Source organism: Perissodus microlepis, chromosome 1 (genome assembly GCF_051167445.1).
Source record: "Perissodus microlepis isolate ML-2025 ecotype Zambia chromosome 1, ASM5116744v1, whole genome shotgun sequence".
In the NCBI taxonomy this organism is placed as follows: domain Eukaryota; kingdom Metazoa; phylum Chordata; class Actinopteri; order Cichliformes; family Cichlidae; genus Perissodus; species Perissodus microlepis.
In genome coordinates, this window is record NC_140461.1 from 35,226,933 (window position 1) to 35,241,353 (window position 14,421).

General features: G+C 45.2%; 2 protein-coding genes across 10 annotated transcripts in view; one reads left to right on the forward strand and one right to left on the reverse strand.

Moving 5' to 3' along the window:
* Positions 1-9,942, forward strand: tubgcp4 (tubulin gamma complex component 4). Of its 2 annotated transcripts, XM_084914687.1 has the most exons (18): positions 1-172; positions 3,433-3,561; positions 3,657-3,779; positions 3,853-3,906; positions 3,981-4,037; positions 4,328-4,407; positions 5,381-5,582; positions 5,659-5,824; positions 5,912-6,036; positions 6,133-6,183; positions 6,267-6,372; positions 6,667-6,774; positions 7,712-7,856; positions 7,943-8,120; positions 8,409-8,543; positions 8,633-8,749; positions 8,830-8,969; positions 9,082-9,942. In XM_084914687.1, exons 1-18 carry the CDS (start codon positions 95-97, stop codon positions 9,086-9,088), a joined length of 2,001 nt encoding a protein of 666 aa, XP_084770813.1. In that variant the 5' UTR covers positions 1-94; the 3' UTR covers positions 9,089-9,942. The 2 variants fall into 2 exon arrangements, with proteins under 2 accessions (XP_084770813.1, XP_084770898.1); XM_084914772.1 differs by lacking the exon at positions 1-172 and having other exon boundaries at positions 3,471-3,561; positions 3,636-3,779.
* tp53bp1 (tumor protein p53 binding protein, 1) overlaps positions 9,929-14,421 on the reverse strand; it is a 21,472-nt gene continuing 16,979 nt past the window's right edge. For 7 of the 8 annotated variants that reach the window (XM_084914143.1, XM_084914200.1, XM_084914362.1 and 4 more), the window contains 6 exons: positions 14,163-14,342; positions 13,228-13,416; positions 11,886-11,980; positions 11,477-11,673; positions 10,352-10,488; positions 9,929-10,262 (listed from right to left, as the gene is read on the reverse strand). In XM_084914143.1, the coding sequence (XP_084770269.1) occupies positions 10,063-10,262; positions 10,352-10,488; positions 11,477-11,673; positions 11,886-11,980; positions 13,228-13,416; positions 14,163-14,342 (998 nt within the window). In that variant the 3' untranslated portion in view covers positions 9,929-10,062. Of the gene's footprint in view, positions 10,263-10,351; positions 10,489-11,476; positions 11,674-11,885; positions 11,981-13,227; positions 13,417-14,162; positions 14,343-14,421 lie in introns of those variants that run through there. The other variant, XR_014798585.1, reaches the window with a different exon arrangement.

A 14,421-nucleotide genomic window follows, 5' to 3' on the forward strand; every position in this document is an offset into this window, starting at 1 on the left:
AATCTGCGACGGCTCCGGCGGCGGTTTGTTTTGGTGGCTGAATGGGAATCTCTCCGCTACATTTTCAATTTCAGACACTTTAAGTTTAATTGACATGATTCACGAGCTCTTACTGGCGCTGAGCGGATACCCGGGGACGATTTTTACATGGAACAAACGAACCGGTTTACAGGTAACACGGAAACACTGCAGTTCTCTGATACGATAACTTCACCCAGATGTTAGCTAATATGCATGTGGTTACAAGTCAAAGCTTGGCAATGTATTACAATTTAATTATGCATGAGCTAAATTATTAGCTTTGGTAGCACTATATTAAGGATATACATTTTTGCTAGGATAGTTACTGAACGAGACAATTGGCAGGTTTAAATACTGCAAGATGAAACGTCACTCACCTGCCTCTTTATTAGGTACCCCTGTTCGTTTACGCGAGTATCAGCCAATCACATTACTGCAAATCGATGCATTTTGGCATGTAAACATATTCAAGAGGACCTGCTGAATGTCTGTGAAGGTCCTCAGTCATCCAGGTCATCGTAGTCTAAAGAGCTTGGAAAGAAAAGCGTCTGGACTTCTTTAAGTTGCTTGAAGACGTTTCACCTCTCATCAGAAAAGCTTCTTCAGTTCTAGGGTCAACTGGTGGAGAGTCCCAGATTTAAGCCCTGTGGGAGTTTCCTCCGAGAGGGACAAAGGACCCCCTGGTGATCCTCTACCTAATCACAGGAGCCAAGGTCACAATCAGCCAGAGTTTCGGGTGAGCTCATTGTGAAACCTGGCCCCACCCTATCATGTGATTTCCTGAGGTCAGATGGCCCAGGATGTGAGTGGGCGTTAAAGTGTCTGGGAAAGATCTCAAAACTGGATTATAGATGGCAGACAGTTGGTGTCGTAAACCCTGCCTTTGCTCAAAGATGGTCGCTCACAGTGGACATAAATGGCTTTTTTCACTCCTCTTTCAAACCATCTGTCCTCTCTGTCCAAAATATGAACATTGGCGGCCTCGAAAGAGTGACCTTTGACCTTCAGATGCAGATGAACAGCTGAGTCTTGTCCCGTAGAGGTGGCTCTTCTATGTTGTGCCATGCGCTTATGAAGTGGCTGTTTGGTCTCTCCAATGTAGAGGTCTGGCATCATACACTACATTATTAAATTTATGTTTAGGAGTTTTGTCTTTCGGGTGAACCAGTTTGGGTCTGAGTGTGTTGCTGGGTCTGAAGTAATCTGGGATGTCGTACTTGGAGAAAACTCTCCTGAGTTTCTCTGATGCACCGGCTACATAGGGGATGTTGTTGCGTCTGTCTTTCTTATCCTCCCTCGCTGGTGTCTGATCTTCTCTTCTCTGCATCTTTGCTGACTTGATAAAAGCCCAATTAGGATAACCGCGTTTCGCCATCTTACAATGCTGTGATTGCAGCCATTCCCCAACTCTCTGTGAGTGGTACTCATGGTTATTGATCAGTGGTTGTTGATCAATGGTCATGAGAATTTGCATAGTCATGATGAAGGAACTGACCTCCCAACCCATTGTTCCTTCAGTGGGCTGGTTTCAGTCATTATGCAAATGTACTGTTCATAAGATTGAAACCTGCAGTCAGCTGAGACTGAAGACGTCACCTGGATGATGACGAAACGTTTCTCCCACTGAAAACGTCCAGATGAACAGAATCAGCTTTTGGAGATTCATATATAGATACATATGATCAGAGTACCTGGGGTCTCTGATAAGAAAAACCCAGGTTGTGAGTTGTGGCTGAAATATTCAGTGTATAATTCATTTATTAGACAAGTTTCAAAGATAATCATTAGGGGTAACACAGGGAGGCAACTGCTCCCAGTCACAGTGTTCAGCCAGGCTGCATGTGTGCCCGACTGTATTGCGAATGCATGCAAACATCATGCAAGCTGCACACAGGTCTGATGTGACGGTGCCAGGCTGTGCAGCATTCTGCTGCCCTCATTACAAAAACACAGCATCCAGTAAATAATCGAATACTAGCAACTCTGTAGTGAACACTTTCAGCCACTTCAGGAAACGGGAACGACGCACCAGTTGCAGATTATGTCATGATGTCATCTTCACTGCACATGTAAGACCTGTGCACATACAGTGTGCTGAGTCACAACAACTGAACGTTTTCACTGCAGACATGTGAAATGGTTAAAATAGTGCAAGTAATGATGTCATGGCTCAGTTCTGCTAAAAAGAAGTACATTGATTTTGCTTATTTGTCATTGTTCATATGTAATGTTGGGGTAGTGCACACTTATCTGAAATATGGTCAGAGAATGTATAATGTATGTACAGGCAACCCATGGGAACTACGAGCTCAGAACAGCAGGAATGATGGTAACAGTAAAACAGCCACTTCACAAGCGCATGACACAACACAGAAGAGCCACCTCCACAGGACAAGACTCAGCAGTCCATCTGCATCTTAAGGATAAAGGACACTCTTTCGAGGATGCCAATGTTCACATTTTGGACAGAGAGGACAGATGGTTTGAAAGAGGAGTGAAAGAAGCCATCTATGTCCACTGTGAGCGACCATCTTTGAACAGAGGCGGGGGTTTACGACACCAACTCTCTGCCATCTATAATCCAGTTTTGAGATCCCTTCCCAGACGCCTTAACGCCCACTCACATCCTGGGCCATCTGACCTCAGGAATTCGCATGATAAGGTGGGGCCAGGTTTCACAATGAACACACCCGAAACTCTGGCTGATTGGGACCCACACCCAGTTTCACACCTTGGCTCAGGCGATTAGAGGATCATCAGGGGGTCCTTTTGTCCCTCTGTGGGGGGATACTCCCACTAGGTTTATATCTGGGACTCTCCACCATTTGACCTTAGAACTGAAGAAGCTTCTCGGATGAGAGGTGAAACGTCTTCAAGTAACTTAAAGAAGTCCAGACGCTTTTCTTTGCAAGCTCCTTTGACTACGATGACCTGGATGACTGAGAACCTTCACAGACGTAACAGTAAAACACACCATGAAAATGCATCACACGTCAGAACTAGCAAGAGACATACATAAAATGAAGTATCAGTGTTATATTTTATGTTTAATGTTTATATATTTATCTCTTTATCAACACTTTATTTTTAAGATTGCTTTGTTGTCTGTTACTATGACAACGCCCTGCAATAAATAAAGTTTCTCTGATTCAACTTTATTTCGAGAGGCAGCGGCGTGTTGTCTGTCCAAACATGAACTTCTGCCAAACATATGTTACATATAAAGTCATTTAAAGGACAAAGGAGAAGCGATTTACTGATTTAGCCTCGTCTGGATGAAACTGTTGCATTTTACAGTATTAATAGTGACTGAAGTGCGGTCAGAGGAAAGGAGGCGCGTTGGTGTAATCCATCATTCTAACTTTTATGCATTTCTTAGGCACACATAACTTGTTTTTACGTCACCTTCAGGTGTCCCAGGACCTGCCCTTCCTTCACCCCAGTGAGACCAGTGTCCTCAACAGACTCTGTAAACTGGGCTCAGATTATATACGCTTTACAGAGTTTATAGAACAACACACGGGACATGTTCATCCACAAGTGAGTCCTAAAACATTTATACGTGATGATTTTTTTCTTTTTGACTGCGTCTTAGACACAGTCTCATTGTTCAGTAATACGTCCCTGCTGTGCAGGAGCATCACAGCAGCCAGCCCAGCCAGACCGGGCTTCATGGGATTTACCTGCGGGCTTTCTGCACGGGGCTGGACTCCATGCTGCAGCCCTACAGGCAGGCCCTGCTGGACCTCGAACAGGAGGTAAAGTCAGGAAAGAGCCAAGAACAGCACCGCGTGTGAGACGAGGCTCATTTCACTCTCTTGTTTGTTTCAGTTCCTCGGAGATCCACATCTGACGATATCCCATGTTAACTACAAGCTTGATCAGGTAAAGACTAAAAAACACATGAAGATTTTCTTCTTAACTAAAATCTAATGCTGACTTGGTTTGTGTTTGTTTAGTTCCAGTTGCTGTTTCCATCTGTGATGGTGGTGGTCGAGACGATAAAGTCACAGAAGGTAAAGCAGAGACACATCATTACTGAATAAAGGCGAGACAGCAGCACTTCTCCAGCATCTGTTGTTCACTGAAAGTCAAAGAAATGAATACTCTTCTCTCTCTCTGTTTAGTAATGTAGCCTACCAGCATGTTTCCTATGGTATGGTCCATAATAGAATAGATAAACGTCTTGTTATCGTCATGAAAATGGACCTTCAGATGAGCGCTTGGTCACCGTACAGTGAGATGCTCTGTAATGCATCAGGAGGGCCTGGCGTGTTGTAAATACCTCGTGTGTCTGCTGAATTAGATCCACGGCTGCCAGATCCTGGAGACGGTGTACAAGCACAGCTGTGGGGGGCTACCTCCGGTACGCATGGCCTTGGAAAAGTAAGTCTATGTTTATCACAGTTTTAGCGTTGGCGTAATAATACATACGTTATCCTGCCACAGAGATTGTAAGTAACCCTGTGTGGGTGTTTCCTTCATGAGCTAAACATAAACTCATTTATCCCAGCGAGCTATTCAAATTCATTGATGCTCTTTCCTCGTGACCTCGACCCGTGTTTTGATTGCTTATTCATGTGAGAGTTTGTCACCGCTCCAAACTACAAAGGACAAAGCATGTGAACTTCATTAACCCGTGGACTGTTTTTAATGCCTAGTTGTCATTGTGGTGTTGATTGCCAAGCTTTGAAGGGTTTTCCACAGTGAGTTCAGTACTTCCTCTGATAATCGTTCGTTTTGAAGGTTCATGTGTGCAACAGTAGAGCTGATGTTAAAGACAGATTCAAGTTCTTGAAAGCTGAAGCAGAAGTGCTTTGGATCACCTTCATAAACACTTCACTGGTTACTTTATGGTCTCAATCACCAGCTTCAGGTTTGTTTAGCAGGATTCTGTGAATCATGTCCTCACATACACTAAACATGTTACACTTTAAGGCGTGGCTGCTGTCTGCACATTCTTCTCTTTCTCAGTCAAATTTAGTTTTATTTATATAGCACCAACGCCTCAGGTGCTTTATACTGTAAGGTAGAGAAACTCTGACAATCATATGACCCCCTATGACTTTGGCGACAGTGGGAAAGAAAAACTCCCTTTTAACAGGAAGAAACCTGCAGCAGAAGCAGGCTCAGGGAGGCCAAAGACACACAGAGATGAACACTAACACACAGTGTGAGGATAGAACTGGACGTGGTGTAGTTGTCCATTGCTGCTGTTTCTAAAATAACGTTTTGTGGATGTGCATATATGGTGCATTGTCTTGCATGACAGCACGTGCCATAGAATCAGTAGGATGTTTATACTTTCTTATCAATGAACACTGATATCAGCTATCCTTTTGTTTTTTTGAATGTGCAGGATTTTGGCCGTGTGCCACGGTGTGATGTACAAGCAGCTGGCAGCTTGGATGCTGCACGGGCTGCTGCTGGACCAAAGCGAGGAGTTTTTTGTGAAGCAGGGTCCCAGTGCTGGAGGAGCTGCTGCCAGCCAAGAGGAGGAAGAAGAAGACCTGGGACTCGGAGGCTTGAGCGGGAAGCAGCTCCGAGAATTACAGGACCTGGTGAGTGGCACGCACGGACGTGCATCCAGCGCTGAACTGCGAGTGTCTTTTAATGTCGGTGTGTGCTGTTGTGCAGAGGCTCATCGAGGAGGAGAACATGCTGGCTCCATCTCTGCAGCAGTTCTCCCTGCGCACAGAGATGCTGCCTTCTTACATCCCCATCCGAGTGGCAGAGAAAATCCTCTTTGTGGGAGAATCTGTCCAGATGTTTGAAAACCACAACCACAGCCCATCCAGAGCGGGTACTGGGAGCTTCTGTTGTAACCTATTGGAGTGGGACCTCTTCTTTTTGTGAGGAACAACCCAACATGTTTCCTTTGTATTTTCAGGCTCTATACTGAAACACCAGGAAGACATGTTTGCTGCTGAGCTGCATCGACTCAAACAGCAGACGCTTTTCAGCCTGGTGGATTTTGAGAATTTGATTGATCGCATAAGGAGCACAGTGGCAGAGGTGAGCTCATCAGGGACAGCATCATTTTTAGCATTAAAGAAGGAAAACTAGCGAGCTGCTTTTACAAAGCCCTCATGCTGTGTTACTGATTTGCAGCACCTCTGGACTCTAATGGTGGAAGAGGCAGATCTGCTTGAGCAGCTCAAGGTTTGTCCTCATCGCCCTTGGTTCTGCATCATAAATCAGCGTGAAATGAGCCGTGCTGATGTTTGTGTTTTCTTTGTTCCCAGATCATTAAGGACTTCTACCTCCTGGGTCGCGGAGAGCTCTACCAGGTTTTTATTGACCTGGCGCAGCACATGCTGAAGACTCCTCCGACGGCTGTCACCGAGCACGGTAAATATTCTCAAACAGCTTCCCCTCTCTGCTTATTTGTTCACAGGTAAGTTACACAGTTAAACACAGTATGCAGCTGTTTGTCATGATGTGTTCACGTCATTCGTGCCGTGCTGCATGCCAAAAAAAAAGAAGAAAAATCTTAATAATAAAACAAAACATTTGCAAGAAACAGACACATGACTTGAAATGTGTGCAGGTTCTGTGTCTCTGCTCATAAAGCAGCATTAAGGTAAAAGCGCACTCAAGGTCAAAGCTCTTGCAGCGTCATATCATGTGATTTCTTTTGCACAGATGTAAACGTAGCCTTCCAGCAGGCAGCTCATAAGGTGCTGCTGGACGATGACAACCTCCTGCCTCTGCTGCACCTCACCGTGGACTACCAGGGCAAAGACGGCAAAGGTGGGCTCACTGGGTCACAGTGCAACCTTTGTTTAGGAGCCCCACTCCTGATGTCGTAAAACTCGGCCTGTGGCGGGTGGCGCCCTCTGCTGGCCTAAACTGTTTTTTCCAAATGAAGCCTTCATGCTGTGTCATCAGGTTAAAGCCGTATGTCTACAGCTGCATCATCTGTCCAGTGTTTTATTACAGTTAATACAAAGAATTTATACTGTTACACAGCTACTGTGTTTACTGATCAGATGTCAGATACCCTTCTGGTGTACAGGACAACGTGTATATTTTGGCCTATTTTTGAAGTCATAGCAGAATAAACAGAAACGTGGATCACAGAGTGAATGAAACACAGAAGTACAAAGTTCTCGTTTCACTGAAGGTTCGATATCCCAGCTGTTGGGGCTAAAACACTCCCACAAAGGGAAAACCAGCATCCTGCCCTGCAGATGCATTTCAGATACAACATTCTTATTGTTGTCATTGAGTCCAGTGTGAAGACGAAGTTTGGAGAACTTTGATTAAAATAGGAGAGGTTCTTTTTAGATGCCTACATTCAAACCGTCAACATGTCATATTTATCATTAATCACAGTCATCCCTAAATGTAAGTTCATATAGGCTGACAGAGAGCTGTTAGTCAATCCAGTATAAAAGCATGTAAAAGGAACAATTACAGTCATTTATTTTATTTTAAATATCAGAGTCAGTGTTAAGAGACTGTTAACAGGACTGATCTACATACAAACAAGTCTGAAAGGTATTTATTTATTTATGAAGCACTTAAATCAAACGCTACATATCAGATGTGTGTTTCACCACACCATAAACTGCAGACTTCAGGTTTTAAACCCTCCCCCACACACACTCTTACAGACAGTATTCACCTGGTGTACTTACACCTGTTATCTCGAGCTGATGGTTGGTTACTGTGCCTGCTTTCTCAGATGCGTCACTCCCCAGAGAAGGAGCCACTCCTCCACAAGACACTTCCCCTCGCGAGGTTCCTCCCACAGGCTGGGCAGCCCTCGGTCTCACCTACAAGGTCCAGTGGCCGCTGCACATCCTCTTCACTCCTGCTGTGCTGGAGAAGTGCGTGTTTGCACCCCTTACTGCAGCTTTGATGTGTTTAGTCCCAGTGCATCCAGTCACCGTCCTCTCCTCGTGTGTGTGGTCAGGTACAATGTTGTGTTCAGGTACCTGCTGAGCGTGAGGCGGGTGCAGTCACAGCTGCAGCACTGCTGGGCTCTGCAGATGCAGAGGAAACACCTGAAGTCGAGCCAGACGGACGCTGTGAAGTGGAGGCTACGTAACCACATGGCCTTCTTGATCGACAACTTGCAGTATTATTTGCAGGTAACAATGCAGCCGAGAATTTTAAACTACCAGCGCACAAGATTATCATTTAATGACCTTTGCACGAGGTTTTAGGTGCCATCAAAGACTTTCCAGCTCAGGGTCTGAGAGATTTAACCAGTTCTCCCATATCCTACTTAAAAATTGACTGGTGGCTAAATTAAATGACATTTCCAAGTCTGATGCAATCAGTCTCCATTCCAACTCAAGCCGATGTTAAAAACCATCATAGGAATAATAATTCAAGGAAAAAAGAATCACGTGCTGTTTGAATTATTTAAACTGCAGGTGGATGTGCTGGAGTCTCAGTTCTCTCAGCTGCTTCAGCAGATCAACTCCACCAGAGACTTCGAGAGCATCCGACTGGCCCACGATCATTTCCTCAGTAACCTGCTGGCCCAGTCCTTCATCCTCCTGAAGCCGGTATGAGACGCCAAACAAAAATGATGCTCAGCTGCTACATTTCACCCTCCTTACCTGAGGCCGCTCTGCTCACCTACTCTCACTTTCAGGTGTTTCACTGCCTCAACGAGATCCTCGAGCTGTGCCATAACTTCTGCTCTCTGGTCAGTCAGACTGTGGTTTCACTGGACGACAGGGGAACCGCTCAGCTCGATCTGCTAGTCAAGGTAGCGAATACACACCTTTTTTTTCCCTCTGTCTGAAACTGTAAAGAGATTTTTGTAATGCCAACTCTGTCAAATTTCAGGGCTTCAGACGCCAGTCATCCCTCCTGTTCAAAATTCTGTCGAGCGTTAGGAACCATCAGATAAACTCTGATCTGGCTCAGCTGTTGCTGCGACTGGACTACAACAAATACTACACCCAAGCTGGAGGCACACTGGGCAGGTAGGACCAGTGTGATCGTCATCTATAGCACATGTCCAGGTGCAAAAAAATTCAACAGACGGTCATCATGTACCACGGTTAATCTAAAATATATACTTCCTGCTTTTTTCAGTGTTTAAGAAGAGCGCAAAGGAAGTTATTTAACCTGCAGAAGAGACTCCCATCAGTGTTCTCCACCGGCTTCACCGAATCTTTGAACAACCAAATTACAATGATCACTTTCACTGTAGTAATACTGAACTGAGCAGATAGTTTGGGTTTGTTTTACATGCAGAGATGATCAAACTGCTCTGAAGTTAACATGAGAAGCAAGAAAAATGAACGTCGCTGTTTTTGTAGAGCTCACTGCATCAAAAAAAGACATTTACATGTAAGAGAAAGTCTTGAGTGGAAGTAGTTCAGTGTGGCCCAAACAACCAAAGGAAAAGTCAGTTTGTTCCCTTTGTCGATGAGATCGTGGAGAACAGTCTGATCTTTGTTTGATAAAACTGTAGAATTGATGTAAAAGATGAGATTGTGACATCACCTGGTTTCTGGATTTGAAATGACCACATACCATATATCTGAGCAAGCCAGGTCCTATTTGTGAAAGCAGTAGGTAGCCCTGAACAGACGGGTAAGACAGTTGTCAAAAATAAAAAACCGAGTGCTTTTTAAACCATCAGATCTCTGTAAATGCGTGTAGCCATGGCGACACTTTGCTATGCATCTATTCTAATTGACAGATTAGCATCCTACACTGGCAGCTGCCAATCTTTATGTTTAGCTTGGCCTAAAGCACAGACATGGATTCAATGTGCAGCCTGTCATCAAACTACGCTGGATCATGGAGGCAGAGCTCACAGAAGCACTGCTGGATGTAACGTGGGCGAATCCTCCCTTTGACTCTTGTATAAACTGTAAATATTAACGGCTTGTTGCGTGTACCATTTTGTGTGGAGAAAATAAACATCAATGCATTAAAATGAAACAAGGGTCACAATTTATTATCTCATAAAAACGGACAGGATCAAGTTATATACAGCAGAAGCATGCAACAGAACTAACGCTCAACATTTAGCTTGGTCAAAGGCATTTTGCACGTGGGGTCAGATTATGAGGACGAGGAGGACGAGGAATAGTCGTGGCAAAACTGAGGCTTGCAATCGAAAGCCAGGCGCTCCCCGCAGATGAGACTCTGGATGAGCCACTCCGGAGACACCAGCGGGATTTCCTGTGATGTTGCGCTTTTCTCGAGCAGCGGCGGACAGGCATGGTCTGTCACCACGAGGTCATACTTGCCAGCAGGAATGTCTAAGGATGGAGCGGGAAAGTGAACGGATTAGTTTCAGCACAGCAGCAAGACGGTGCATTGTTTGGACATCACTGTGTGGATCCTGTACCAGAGTTGTCTTTGTCTGCTTGGAACTGCCGGACGGAGGAGCCTCCACCCATGGTAATCAGCTGGGCCCAGAGTTCCACCGGCTCCTCAAACACCAGAAGAGCCCGCAGGCCTTTGAAGGGGCTGCAGCGAGGATGCCTGAGAGACAAACAGAAAAGATCAGAAAGAACAAAGGCTCTGTGACTTATAAACAAGAACACTTTGGTTTATTCCACATGGAAATATCTTAAAGTACCATCATAAAACAATGTCACAGCAGACAACATCACTTAAGACTGACATCACTGAATCAGCTGGGATTCTTACACCTCTGACCTCGTGAGGACGAGGAACAGTAGGAGAAACCAGGATTTTATCAGCACGTTTTTACACTGGTTTCCATTCTGAAGTAACATCCACCTGTTACATTGTAGCAGACGAGACTTTTACCCCCTAATGTGCTGAAATCTGCCACTTTACTGCTCACAAGGAAAGACGTTTATTAGAAGAGCAGGGATCAGCCATGTGATCCGTTTCATTTATTATACAAACAGGTCAAATGACGAGGTGGGTGGAGCTTGATTTTGCCTTTGAGTGTCAATTCCCATAAATATTTTTCAAAAGAAGATGGTCGTTTGACTTCTACACTGGTGTTAATTTGGACCAAGTCTGAATGCAAACTGCACTGCTGGCTTCATCAGTAAACTTACAGCATTTGGTGCCCACACTCGTGTTGTTTGGGGTGGCTGTAGCTCAGGCGGGAGAGCAGGTCATCTACTGATCGGAAGGTTGGTGGTTTGATTCCTGGCTTCCCCTAGTCTGAATGCCAAATATCCTTGGGCACGATACTAACCCCAAATTGCTCTTCGATGCATGTGTGAATGTGTGTGAATGTTAGTTAGAAAGCACTTAGAAAATGTGTGTGAATGGGTGAATGCACAAGTTGTGTAAAGTGCTCAGAAGAGTAGAAAAAGCGCTGTATATGAACCAGTCCATTTACCATTTGGTTGTTTGTTGACTTTCATGTTCTCCCAATAAAAACAAATCTTTTGATGTGATGTGCAGCAGATGTGCTACATTTCATATGGAACCTTTTATTTTTGCACCGTACCGATAAATAAATCCCAAACATAAAGCAGCCTCTCACCACTCCACTATGGCATCATCCAGCCCCACGCCGGCAGGCAGCAGGTAGTTCCTGTAGTTGAGCAGTTTGTTTTCTTTGCAGCAGTCTCTCACCCATATGTGCGACACACACGGCACGCCGCTGGCTAAACACAGCAGGTACTTCCTGGTACGGCAGTGCTGGTCCGCGATGAGCAGGCTCTGGTAAGCTGCCTTACACTGAAAAGGGAATCAAACACACACTCATTTACTGCACTGCTTCAGACTTTAGGTGATGTTTGTTACCACGGAGAAGATAAAGAGCACATGACCAGCCACTAATATTGCTTCGGTGAATACAGCCTGGAGCTGGACAGATTTATGGCACAGATATGTGTAACATAAACATATCTGTGCGATCACAGGCACATGCTAGTGTTTTCATTACTTACCTGTTCTTCATTGAAGTTTGGTAGGATGAAGCCTCCGCCCGCCTGCAGCTGGGTTTCTGTGTATGACTTGTTATATGGACCCGTCTGCACATAATCTGAAGAGAAAAGCATGAAAGGAGGCAGGAAGGGCTTCAACAATTGTAATTAGGGCTGGGTCCAGTGTGTAGTTAGCCAGCTGCACATACTCTCATGTTTCCAGTGGTGAATGTTCATATTAAACAAAGCCAGTTTCACATAATGAGATAAGTCTGTGCAAAACGCTCGGGATGCTCTGAACACCCACCTTCAGAGTGTTTTTCTCAGAGTGGATAATTATGTTCCCCTCATCTGTCTGTGAGGCAGCTAAGCAGAAGAAAGCTGCCTGGAGCTGCAGCTGAAACAGACGGTTTCAGACAGAGGATGAACTGAGGAGCTGCACCGAGGTCAGCATAGGACGAGGATTACTTTCAGCTGTGAACCATGTAAACCACAATCAGCCCCCTTTAATATCCCGAGATGCACCTGGCTGCACATTATATGCATTTTGTCATTGTTAGTTCATTGTAGCTTATTCGTGGTTGTTTTGATGTTCCAATACTTTTTGGAAATACACAAAAACATTACTTTGAGTGTTTGGTGTGTTAACTACCATGAACATTTCTACAAACCGTGGAGAAAACCGTTTGTGCAGGTCATCACACTTTTTCTGATAATGTGGAGTCCTGTTCAGTTCGACAGTATTTATATTGCACCAAACAACGACAACAGTCGCCTCAATTTTCTTTATATTGTAAGATAAAACCCCCACAAAACTAGAGAGAAAACCCAAACTATCAGACACTTGGCGACAGTGGGAAGGAAGAACCCTCCGCCAGCACCATGACCAGTTGGGGGTGAGGGGCACCAGCACCACATAGTGGGAAAGAGGTAATTATGGCCCAGAAATCAGCACCACAAAATGATGGGCTAAACTGGACCCAGTGGTGCTACTGGAAGAAGTTTTACTCGCTGTAGTTGAAACTGTGATTCTCCCACAGTGGGAACGAGCCCAATAAGCAGGTTTATGCACCAAATGCTTCTCAAACATGTGGAAACATATAGTGTTATTAAATGCGTGATCACTGGGGAAAAGCAGTAAGAGTGAGTGTTCATGTTCATCTGTCCAAGCACATGTATGTGATGATATCACTGCTTCATCAGTGAGCAACACTGCTGCCTCCAACAGAAAACCCTGTCGACAGCTACGTTTGGGCTTCCAGACAAATCTTTATGCAACATTAGTGTTTATGTGACATAACTGAAGGTTCAACTCTGGGCTTTGTCAAAATCAAATCTGGAGGTACTGAAGCAGAATCTGTCTCACCCTCCTCATCCTCGCTCGTGAGCTTGTTGGTCAGGCGGTCGGTCTCAGACGAGGCGGTCAACATGAAAGCGAAGCCCATGAAGAGGGACGTGTTCTGGGGCAGCGGACCGTGAGAGTCTTCCACGTCCCCAGACTGACCCGGGACATCGGTGCCACTGCCCGAGGTATTGCACACACCGACCCGCTGAGCTGAGGACGCAAACACACGCAGGACTTAGAGGTTAAAGACGGGGAACAGTGCTGCACTTTCTTTAAAGGACGAGTTCACCCAAAGCCACAATAAAGCAGTTTCTCACTTATTTCAACCATGGAGATAGTTTCTGATGTATTGTTGTGACGTGTGGAAGAGTTCCTGCCCAGAGAATAAAGCAGGAGTGTAACAGCACCATCATTCCTGACAGCACGGGAAATAACACACCCACGGTGGGCGCACAGAGCTCAGAGAAACTGTTTCTGTGATGTGGCTGAACTCGCCTTCCCAACGTCAAACAGAACAGCTGTGCTCACATAATGCACCAGTGAAATCCACTTCCCTTCCCCTCCACCCGTGAACAACACCACGCTAAAACTGCGGGTGGGTTATTCATTACCGAGTCCGTCTCAGCAGCAGAGGACGCACACAGGCCGCAGACACAGGTCTTCATTATGCTCAGTAGAAAAATGGCATATTACTGATTTCACATGAACAACAACCTGAATCAAGTCTGCATCAGGATGAATAAAACAGTTTATAACACACAATCATTAAAAGTCATCTTAAAACTGTTAAAAATCAGCTGCTAATCATCAACAGTCCATTAAAACCAGTTTGCATCGCATTTAAAATCACAACTTTAAAATTCAAAGTTAACTGCAATACCATAAATATATGACATTAACCCCAACAAAACACACACACACACACAGCCATGGTCACGGCGAGTCGGTCTTCGTACCAGCTCTGGCCCCCGCCCCCCTGCGCCCTCTCTTGGCCGGCCCCTGGTTGTCCTCTGAGGCCATCAGCTTCCTCTTGCTGGAGGTTCCCGGGGAGCGAGGGCTGCTGGAGGAGCTGCGGTTGGGAGTGTTCTGACCTCCAGGGGTCCCTCTGCGTCTCCTCTTCCCCTCAACCAAGTTATCTGAGGACAATAATAAATATCAGCAAACTGAAGGGAACATTCAGCTTGACACAGTAGCATATATTAGGTTTAAACACTG